Source organism: Tigriopus californicus, chromosome 11, assembly GCF_007210705.1.
Source record: "Tigriopus californicus strain San Diego chromosome 11, Tcal_SD_v2.1, whole genome shotgun sequence".
NCBI classification, from domain to species: Eukaryota; Metazoa; Arthropoda; class Copepoda; order Harpacticoida; family Harpacticidae; genus Tigriopus; species Tigriopus californicus.
Genome location: NC_081450.1, coordinates 11,750,996 through 11,761,891, shown reverse-complemented (window position 1 = coordinate 11,761,891; position 10,896 = coordinate 11,750,996). Strand labels below are relative to the sequence as shown.

General features: G+C 39.8%; 1 protein-coding gene across 1 annotated transcript; it reads right to left on the bottom strand.

Annotated features, from left to right (window-relative positions):
- Positions 1-6,201: 6,201 nt before the first annotated feature.
- LOC131890459 (uncharacterized) lies at positions 6,202-7,647 on the bottom strand. Its single transcript, XM_059239800.1, has 2 exons — positions 7,529-7,647; positions 6,202-6,670 (listed from the first exon to the last, which is right to left on the bottom strand). The coding sequence occupies exons 1-2, from the start codon at positions 7,532-7,534 to the stop codon at positions 6,341-6,343; spliced, it is 336 nt and encodes a 111-aa protein (XP_059095783.1). The 5' UTR covers positions 7,535-7,647; the 3' UTR covers positions 6,202-6,340.
- Between the last annotated feature and the right edge of the window lie 3,249 nt (positions 7,648-10,896).

The following is a 10,896-nucleotide window of genomic DNA, read 5'->3' as shown; positions in this document are numbered from 1 at the left end:
TTTTGGGATCTTGGTTGTCACGAAGCCAATACTTCCTGGTCATAATACCCAAGCGAATTCTGCCAAAAAGTTAATGAAAAACTCCAAAGAAAATTCTTTGGCATTGTTTAAAACACAAAAGATCTGTTTTTGGAAGCATGAGGGTCGATTTCAATACAATTGCAATAAACTTCAATGGGATATTAACCATTCTTGTTGACTGAACACTAGTTCTTTTAAAACTGATCCATGAAAATGGCTTTTTTATTCCTATACAATAATATTTATCTCCATCTTCAATGAACAAAAGAGCCAGTAATGTGCTAGTTTATGTATAAATAGGGCACATTTAGTTGAAGGGAAAAAATGATAATGATAACCGCATCTTTTTTACGGTACATTTGAAACAAAGGGTATAAATGAAATAAGGGCCAATTTGTTTGAGATTTACGTGTAACGGAGAATCGACACTAAAATTTTCGTTGTGAGTCAACTGTCTTTTTTAACCTTTTAAGTGCTCAAAGAATGGTATCAACTACTCTATATTGTAGTGTTGTTTATTTTCAGTGCTTACTGTATCTTCCCATGAAGTTCCTCTAAAAGGGAAATTAGGGTTGTGGAACCGCTTTTGGGCACTCGGTTATATGTGAGAATTGTGTCATTTAACTTCACCTCCACTTTAGTAACTTTTGGAGGAGTCTTCTGAAATTTCCAAACAAATTTGCAGTTAAACCATTGAATACCCATGCGCCCTATTCTAGGTTAGAAATTACTTGAATTTGGGGTGTTAAGGTGGGAGGGTTGTCTCACTCAGCCAACAACGCCAGCCATTACATCATCCTTACATACATTTACGAACGCTAGACTTTGTGGTATATAAGGATATACACTCAGCGTCAAAAGTCTTCAGCCCCCAGCAAATTATTATGATTTGCCTTCATAACTTTAGAACAGTTCAGAGAAACACTTGTCGCACGATATATGTTTTTTAGGACTGCCATGGAACAATGTTTATGCAAACTTTCAGCGGGATAGTGTAAAACGGTTAAACCATATAACCCAAAAAGGGAATCATGCCATTGACAAAAGTATTCAGCCCCTTTGCATTTTGCATATTTATACTTGGTGGCATGACCCTTGGCCTGGATGGCAGACGTCGGCCTCCTTCTGTAGTTGAGGACGAGGTTCGATCATGTTTTCACAGGGATGTGAGCCCACTCCTTCTTGCAAAAGGACTTCAGCTCGTCCAAGTTCTTTGGCTTCCTTGCTCTCACCCTCACCTTCAGCTTTCGCCACAAGTTCTCAATAGGGTTTAGGTCTGGACTTTGAGAAGGCCATGGCAGGAGGTCAATGTCATTCTCCTCAATTCATTTCCGAGCAATCAGGCTTGTGTGCTTGGGGTCATTATCCTGTTGGAACACCCAGTTGTAGCCATGTCCAACAGTGTGTGCTGACTCCTCCAGATTTTCCTCCAAGATGCAGACGTAGTCTTCCTTGTTCATGTTGCCATGGATCCTTACAAGGTTGCCTGTGCCATTAGCAGAGAAACGGGCCCACAGTTTGATGCTTCCACCTCCATGCTTCACTGTAGGGATGGTATTTTTAAGTAGGAAGGCTTGACCTGTTTTCCGCCAAATCGTTTGTTTGTCATTGTGACCAAATAGCTCAATCTTTGTCTCATCTGACCAAATCACTTGCTGCCAGAAGGTATCAGACTTGTCCAGGTGGTCTTTGGCAAACTTGAGGCGAGCTTTGAGGTGTCGGGGTTGGTGTAGTAGTGTGTGTCTTGGACGACAGGCTTTCAGACCCCATCTATGAATAGCACGGCCGATCGTGCGATTAGTCAGACCATGTCCATCTTCACCCAAGCTGGCTTTCACGTCCTTGATGGTGGTCTGTGGGTTGTCGGAGACTTGCCTGTTTATTAGTCGATCCATTCGGGGTGCGACATTCCTTGGCCGTTCATATCGAGGGCGGTTCTCCACATATCCCGTCGTCGTTTACTTGACAATGATGCTCTGGACGGTCGCTCTGGGCAAATTTAGTTGCTTGGCAATCTTCTTATAGCCCAGGCCACTGTGATGCAGCTACACAGCCTTTGTCCTAAGGTCATTGCTGACCTCACTTCTTAATGACATCACTGGCATGCTAGAACTATCTCAAATTTATCATGGCCACAACGTGCAAGGGAGTACCAAGCATGAGCACTGAAGTATAGTTGTCGAACTGTCCCTCAGAGTACCATTGTTACAAGGCGTCACGTTTCAGTAACAAAAATGAGCTCATAGATCCTTAAAGTATACTGAGAGTTAAGAAAAACTAAAGGGGCTGAACACTTTTGTCAATGGCATAGTTCACTTTTTGGTTTTTATAGTTTATACGTTTTAAACTATCCCGCTGAAAGTTTGCATAAGCATTGTTCCTTGACAATCTTAAAAAACATATTTAGTTCGACAAGTGTTTCACTGAACTGTTCTAAAGTTGCGAAGGCAAATCATAATAATTTGCTGGGGGCTGAAGAGTTTTGACGCTGAGTGTATAACTCTGTGAATTTGATCAGGGTCTAATGTTTCCTTGAGTAAGGCTGAAGGTGTCCCCTTCAAGTTACTCACTCCGATTGATGTAATTTCCATCTTGTTCTCGATCATGCCAGCATTTGAGTGAAACAAATGGTAATAGATTAAAGATGGACAAAAACACAAGATCTGAAAGATCCAACAGAGTTTGAACTTCCTCATCCTGATTTGTTTTTTTCTGGGACTCGCATGTCTGGAAATGGAACAAAAAAAATGGATATTCTCTTGCAGCCAGGGTAGGCAATATTGCAAATCAGGCTGGCTTTTGGACACCAAGAAGACAAAATGTCTACAAGTGTCTTGGAATGTCCAAAAGCATCCAATAGTAAAAATTGTCCAAAATTGGATAAAAAAGCAATCAGGTTTTTTTTCGCGGGCTTCATTACCACTATCGGGATTGGAATACCAGCAGTTCAAGACGAGAAATTTATTCATTTTAGCGTTTGCTGATCTGGGTACCCCTTGAATATAAAGTTGATTGGGAATTTTAGTCAAAATGTCTTGTCCAAGTCTGACTTAAATCCTTCTACTGGATCAACGCCTACATACGCACTACGAATATTTGAAGGCAGCAAATTCAACAATGAAGGAGCCCGAGAAAGAAGAGAAGTGGACTTCATTGTTCGAACTAGCCTGGATTCTCGAGGACTTGAAGGTGCTCTCAATACGCACATCAAACCTCTACGGTCACTAGAATTGACCCTAAAACCTGGGTGGGGACAAAGCTCATGGATGCTTTTGTAGAAGTACAATATCAGATACCTTTTGTACCTTCTCTGAGTATTGTACAATCCCAACCTTTCTAACCTCTCCCAATACGAGAGCTCTATCATATCCTCAGTGTTCCTAGTAAAACATCTTTGGATCTGCTCGACCTTTTGCAAACCTGCTGAAGTCATTGGAGCCCAAATGGGTGAAGCATATTCAAGATGTGGCTGAACAATCTACTTGTTCAGAGTTAGCATCGTGATACTATCTCTGGACTTAAACGTTTGATATATCCAATCACGTGTTTGGAAAGCTTTACCAACTTTCAATTGAATATGCTCATCGAACTCTCCATTATCTTTGAGGACTACACCCAATTCCTTCATGGATGAGACTTTAAATCATACAATTTCTTTAACTAACCATTGTATCAACAAACAAATGAAATCATTGAATGTTAAAACGTAGCTCCATTGCTACTATTACAAAGAAAGTAGAAAGTGGCCTTTTTGGAAAGATGACAAATTGCTTTACTCATGGTTTTGATTTTCAAAGTATATGTATACGAACCAAAGCATCGTCATGAGAGAACCACAACCTGATCCCAAAGAGGGACTCTATGTTCCAACATGTTGCGACAGACTTGGAACAGGCGCCGTAAGCGCATGCTCTTCTCTGTATATAAAGCAATGTTCATCTATGAATAAAAGGCAGAGAGTCTACGACTTACCACCGAGACCAACCGTTGTTTTATTTCTAGGTAATACATGGCGACCATGATCTAGGTTGGCCATTACATGGCGACCGTGATCTAGGTTGGCCATTACATGGCGAACGTGACCTAGGTTGACCAATACATATACATTGTTTTGCGTTTTGAGAAAATTTAGAGTTGTAAAGTTGAACAAACGTCATTCATCTCAGTTACCTAAACATGTTTAGCATCATTTATAAAACAATAAAAAAAATGGGGGAAATACATCATTTTTAGACTTTAGCAATTGGGCAAGATGTTTCAATTTTTTGTATTAGCTACTTTTAGGAGATATAAAAATCGAAATCTCGTAAACAGGCTTATTTTGATATTGACACCATCAAAAAGCTTGGTTATTAAATAAAAATCAGTTTATGGTACTTCCTTTTTAGCTATGCAGTTTTAAAGTCTCGAATTTTTGGGCACTTTTGTCTACCTTTGAGCACCCTTACCCTTGGGCATTTCTTGATATTTTTGGATTGGGGTGGACAAAAGTGTCAAAAAATGAAATGACATCCCTGCTTTCAGTGGACCATTTGAGCCAAACATGAAATCACTTTAAGGAAGAGAAAGGTAAATTGCATCAGAATAAAAATCCTGAAATTGTTGTTATTAACTGAACAGAACATCTGAGCAAATTAAAATTGGATCACAAGAACCCCTTGCGCATATACTTCTCTTCTCGTTGTAAATATACTTATGTCTGTACAAATTTTCGTGGTTGAAAAACAACACCTCAAAAAGCAATTTTGAACACTCAAAATCGTGACCCTGATTTGTTAGCCCTTTTGAACCTTTGAAATGTGCATTAGTTGGGGCTCGCTTGGTCGAACAGACCAATTTTGCTTTTCTTGATGTTCTTACAATCCAACAATCACTACATAACAATGCAATTTTCCTCTCGTTGTTATTTTCAGAAACTCTAAATAGATGTACCAAGGTCGGAGCTCTCCTGGTGCGACATATTTTCCAAATATCTAGAATACTCAAGGAGCTCAACTCCAAAATGAGACAAAACCACCCTAAATACACTTGTTACTATTGGTTATAGATTTGATGCTTACCCCGTACTCAGTTCACAGATAGTTACCAAAAACCTTTCTGTTTGTGATCAAACTGATTTTGAAGAGTAGTCGGAACTTCGAATTATGTTTTGCTTAATTGGTTAATGATAACACGTGTTGTTCGTCAACATATGATTTGACAAGGATCATGATCATTGAAATAATAACAATCGACGTATGATTTCACTCATGACTCTAGATGGTGTTAAATTTACCCAGTTCTCTGAGACGGCAGGTTTAAAAGATGATGAAAACACACCATTATTGTAGTTTGCTCGTTATTCTAAAAATCAATTAGAAAACCCGGAATACCAATCTCCAATCCCACTTTCAAAGTGAAAAGCAAGGATGTCCGTATTGCGAAAACAGCTTTAATGCCACTTGATTGCAATCCACAAAAGGTTAAAACTCGTCATTGCCTTATAAATAAGGATCCACACACTAACTAACCTTAGTTCTTATATATCTATCTTCGTATTAACTTCCAAGCATCACAAAATCATGAAGGTAATTATTACACAAAATCAATCAAAATGAGTCGTTCCTAAACTCAGTCCTAGCTTTCTTGTTCTTTTCTGTTTAGACAAATCAAGCCTATACTATGGCTGTAGTAGATAGTAAAAGGGGATTCTAATTCCACCATTTTTTCGGCATTTCTTCATCCTCATCATGGTTCTAATTTTATGTCAACCACATACAGGTACCCACCTTGATTTTCAACCTTAATGTGGTTGATTTTTTATTTCAACCACATTAAGGTACCTTTCTTGATTTTCAACCAGATTATGGTTAAATTTAATTTAACCTGAACATGCTTTTAAAACCTTTTTAACCTAATTATGGTTAAAAAGTCTTTTTAACCTTAGTATGGATGAAAATAATCAACCAAAATAAGGTTAAAAATCAAACTTAGTAAATAATCAACACCTATATTTTGACCTGGAAAAAAATAACCCTTATGTCTTTATGTGGTTAAAAAATAATATTCCCTTTGTTAAGATGCAAAGCTGAATGTGGTGAAATATTTTCAATTACAGTATATTAAGGTTCAAAAACAAACTTATCATTTTAGCAACTCCAACCATATTAAAATATAAAATAACTCCTAATAACATGCATGCACTTAAAGCCTTTTTAAAACTTTTATTGAAGAAATGACATTGTATCGTATTGGTTAACAATTAGTTGCTGTTTAATTAGACATCAGTCTGCTGGTTTGACTGAGAATAAATTGGAGGTGGAGATCTCCTTCCAGAAAGCTAACCTCCCGCAACGGCGGTTCCTTGCTGGAAGAAAGCTTCCAGGCCTCTAATGACCTCCTGAACAATGTGGTCCGTCCGGTTTACGCCTTCTAAAATGCCATCTGCGCGGCCCTCCGCGTAGCCCAGGGTGCGGCCCTCGGCGCGGCCCTTGGTGCGGCCCTTGGTGCGGCCCTCTTCGCGGCCCTTGGTGCGGCCCTCTTCGCGGCCCTCTTGGCCCTCTTGGACATTATATAGAGCCAGGCAGACAGTGCCACCAAAATGAGCTGTGGTCGCAGTCAGAAACAGGGTCGAATTTCTGTAGAGGGAGTCCATTGCTTCAAGTAAGCCCTAATTAAACCCAAATATTAGTCAATGTGGTGAAAATAGAAAATGAAAATATGCTTTAATGCCACTTGATTGATTAAAGAATCCCCGAAACCTCAGTAAGGAGGTTGGTTCGTGGAATCCGAAGGTGTCGAATCTGAGTCGAGCAACTGTTAATTAAATAGGTTGGGTCGGTTTGAGTGGCGACCTTCCGTCAATGGTTGGGTTTCGTCAAGAGTGTAAGCGGTAATCAGTGGTCTCCAAGAGCCAGCTTAAAAGGTTGCGTGAGTTTTTAAAAACTTGCGCGGATAATAATCGTTTTACTGATATATTGAATTGAGACTTAGAAGTTTGTATACGTACGAGTACATTTAGCACGATTGGCAAACTCTCAAAGTCATTGTCAAAAGGCTAACTCTCCGACATGCCTGAATTTCGGGATTGATAGAGTTCCATGGATTTAAAACTTTGAGAGGGGAAGCACCACACGCAAACCAGGGAGGGTACCAATGGTATTTTTATATGCACTTCTAAGCAGTCTTATGCACGGCTGAGAACTTGACCAGAGTCAGTCTGATCCTAATCAGGTCACACCGTAGCCTGCACACCTGGAGAGACGCGAGACGCAGACTGTCAAGACGTTGTGGATAATCATGTCCTCTGACTCCTGACACAAAGCGTAAAAATTTCGGTTTCACCCAATAGCAATGATGTCCTTCTTGAAAGGACCTTTGAAAGCACGCTCAAAAGAAAAACTCACGCAACCTTTTAAGCTGCCTCTTGGAGAACACTGATTACCGTCTACAACTTGATTGCAATCCACAAAAGGTTAAAACTCGTCATTGCCTTATAAATAAAGATCCACACATTTTTGAAGCTTACCTGCATTCTATTTTCTCTTTGTGATGATTTTTCAGCAATGCTTCGAGTGCAACAAAGTTATGTTTGTAGTTTTAGTTCAGCGCAGCAGGGGAATGTCCATCACTGCTTTGTTTACATTTGACTGGCAGAGGCAATGACGTCATAGTGAAGACTCGGTACAAAAATTGACCGTGGTGGAGGAGGGCGAAACAAAACGGTTTATGCAGCATAGTACATTTTTTGAAAATGCTTTAAAGAAACTATAAAAGCCTTAAATGCTTGATCACGTCACGTCACCAGGTCATGGAGCCTGGTCAGTTACATGAGGAGCATAGCTCTGCTTGAGGAGGAAAATATTGTATACTTGGCTTTATAATGCAATACATCATCACCTCACTGTTTGTCTTACTTACTTTGCAAAGCACCGGGCTCGCCTGGCAGCACCCGATGGGCGTAAATCAACTCATTAACTTGTTCATTTAGTTTCTCAATCTTTTGATTTTGATGCAGCACGAGCGCAGCGAGAGAATGATTTTGATAGTTCACAAACCATAACAATGTAATAATTATTATTATGACTAGAAGTCCAATATATTCCATTTTACTTTAATAATAATAGTTTCTGAAAAATGTCATCTAACTCTTTTAAACCCTCATTTTTACCACTAACTTTCCTTGTTTCAACATCTTTTTGTTTACTTAGTGAAAAAAAAACTAGATTTTCAGAAGACTTATTATTATTTCTAATAAAATCTTTTAGTTTATTTTCCAATCCATCAGATATTATCCGATATTATAGTGAAGACTACTGCAAGACTCCAAACACATGAAGAAATCGATGTCAAAACTAGATTTGAGAAGAAATTTGAGTTTTCTCGATCGTCCGGAAAGAATCTGTGGAAGTGTGTAGTCAGAGGAGCACAACGATTTTTAGCCCTCCGATACCTTAACGTACCCGTCGAAGTTGGCATAGAGGAATTAGCAAAAGCTAGTGCTAACTTTGCAGAACTTAAATCGAATATTGTGAGAGAACTGTTGGAAGAAAGGCATGATAGTCGGTTGTGTGGCATTCCAAATGGTAACATGCGGGTGTTAATTTCGCCCACCGCCCCAATTCCTGACTTCATCTGCATTGGTTCAAAGAAAATTCGGGTACTGCACCGAGACCAAATACGCAAGTGCTTCCAATGCAAGGGGGAAGATCACATTAGTAGTAGTTGTCCTCGCAACGAAATCATCGAAGTTCAAGATGTGACTGGAAGCTTGGCGGTCAATGGAGATGAAGAAGCATCAAATGGAAACGAACCATGTGAAAGGGAAGACAACGAGAGACAAGCTGGGGGTTTTGACCCAGGAGACCTTGGATTCAATGAGGAAGAAATTCCATTCGCAGCCAATTTATCCGTGGATTCGAGCGTGGATTTTCCACCTTTAGGAAAAATCCAGAAAAATCAACCAAAGCTGGGTCGGAAAATGACGGCAAACGAATATCCAAACGAAAAGAAAAAACGAACGCCATCTCTTGAAACCCGTTTGCCGAAAACCATATTAACCAGAGGAATGTCGAGCCGAAATCACAATGATCCCCAAAAGGGTGTGAGTGTTGAAGCTGTGCCTAAATGATGTGTGTTTTTTGTCCTAAATATCAATGTTCGACCCGCAAGAAGATCCCAATACTTGTGAAAGTGCCACATTGCGGCAGGATCTTGGATATGTTGAAAATCTCGATGAGGGTGAGCAATGGCTGATTTCCTTGAATGTTCGCTCCATTGTTGCTAACCAAGCCAAATTAACAGACTTATTGTTAGAACAATGCCCCGCAATAGTGGCGTTGCAAGTGGGTTTGGCAGTCTGATCGAGTACAAATGTCTTTTAATGAGTATGAATTTGAGGCTCAAACTAGAGTTGCAAAAAGGGGTGGTGGGGTTGGTATCCTAATCCACAAATCTATCAATTACAAAAGGTGTGCTGAGCTTTGTGTTCTTACCGACCATTGCAAAACTATAGGGATTGAAACACCCGATTTCTATCTACTTTCCATTTATATTCCTCCCGACTCGAGGGTTGGTAGCGCAATTTCGACCTTAGAACTTTGTCTGAGTGCATTATCCAAACAGAAGGCAATCTTTTTGTGTGGTGATTTTAACCTCGATTTTTTAAAGGAGAACTCAAGAACTAGGAAATTCATGGAATTCATCATTGAATATGAGCTATTCCCGTTAATAGAAAAACCAACTAGAATAACCAGCAACTCAAGAACATTAATTGACAATATATTTACCAATCGAAAGGTTGAACTGAAATGCGGGATACTGCTTTGTGATGTTAGCGACCATTTGGGGGCTTTTGTTAACATAGGAAAACGTAAAGCCCTTAAGGCTAACCTTGGCTCCGAGCACCAAGATAAAAGAGCATTTGGGCGCAAGAATGTCGAATATCTACGAAATCTTATTCGTGGAACGAATTGGGACTTGCCCAACTGTGATCCTGGAAAAGCATTCAATAACTTCATTGAGACGTTGGCTGGCGCTATAGATTTTGCATGCCCTTGTTCAAAGCAAAAACGAAATAAGCGTACAACTAGATTCAACCCATGGATGACACGGGGGTTCATGGTGTCAAGGCTAACCAAGCAGAAGCTTTACAGAAAGTTCCACAAGACTCCTGATGAGCTGAATAAAAACGCTTACTCTAAATACGCTAAAGTATACTACAAATTGATCAAAACAGCTAAAGCAATGTACTGGCATGCTTTTTTTGAAGAAAATCGGGGGGATTCGAGGAAAACGTGGCAAGGAGCAAGAGATCTTCTGGGTTACAACAAGCAAAGCAACAACGCTCCCATACATATCAGGGTGGGTGATAATGAAGTGGTGAGTAATACGAAGTGTGTGGGCAACGCATTCAATAGATATTTTACAACCATCGGGGGGATCATTGCTAATAAACTCCCGAACGCAAACGGTACGCATGATATTTTAGACCAAATTAGCAAATTACAGAATCAAAGAACTTACTATTTCAAGGCTGTCTCCAAGCTTGATAAAGAAAAAATTATTAAGGGGTTGCCAATGAAACGGAGTTCTGGCCTAGACGGGATGTCAAACTTTCTTCTGAAAGAAATAGGGCCAGAAATAGCTCAACCTTTGGCTCAACTGATTAACATTTCGCTGACCACAGGATACTTCCCACAACAATGGAAAGCGGCACGTGTATTGCCCCTCTTTAAAAATGGGGACCGCACTGTAATGACCAATTACCGTCCCATTAGCATTTTGCCCACGCTTTCTAAGGTGCTCGAAAAGGTCGTTTTCAAACAAATTTTTGAGCAGTTCGAAACGGACCATCTTTGTGAAACCCAATTTGGATTTAGGCCTCACCACTCAACT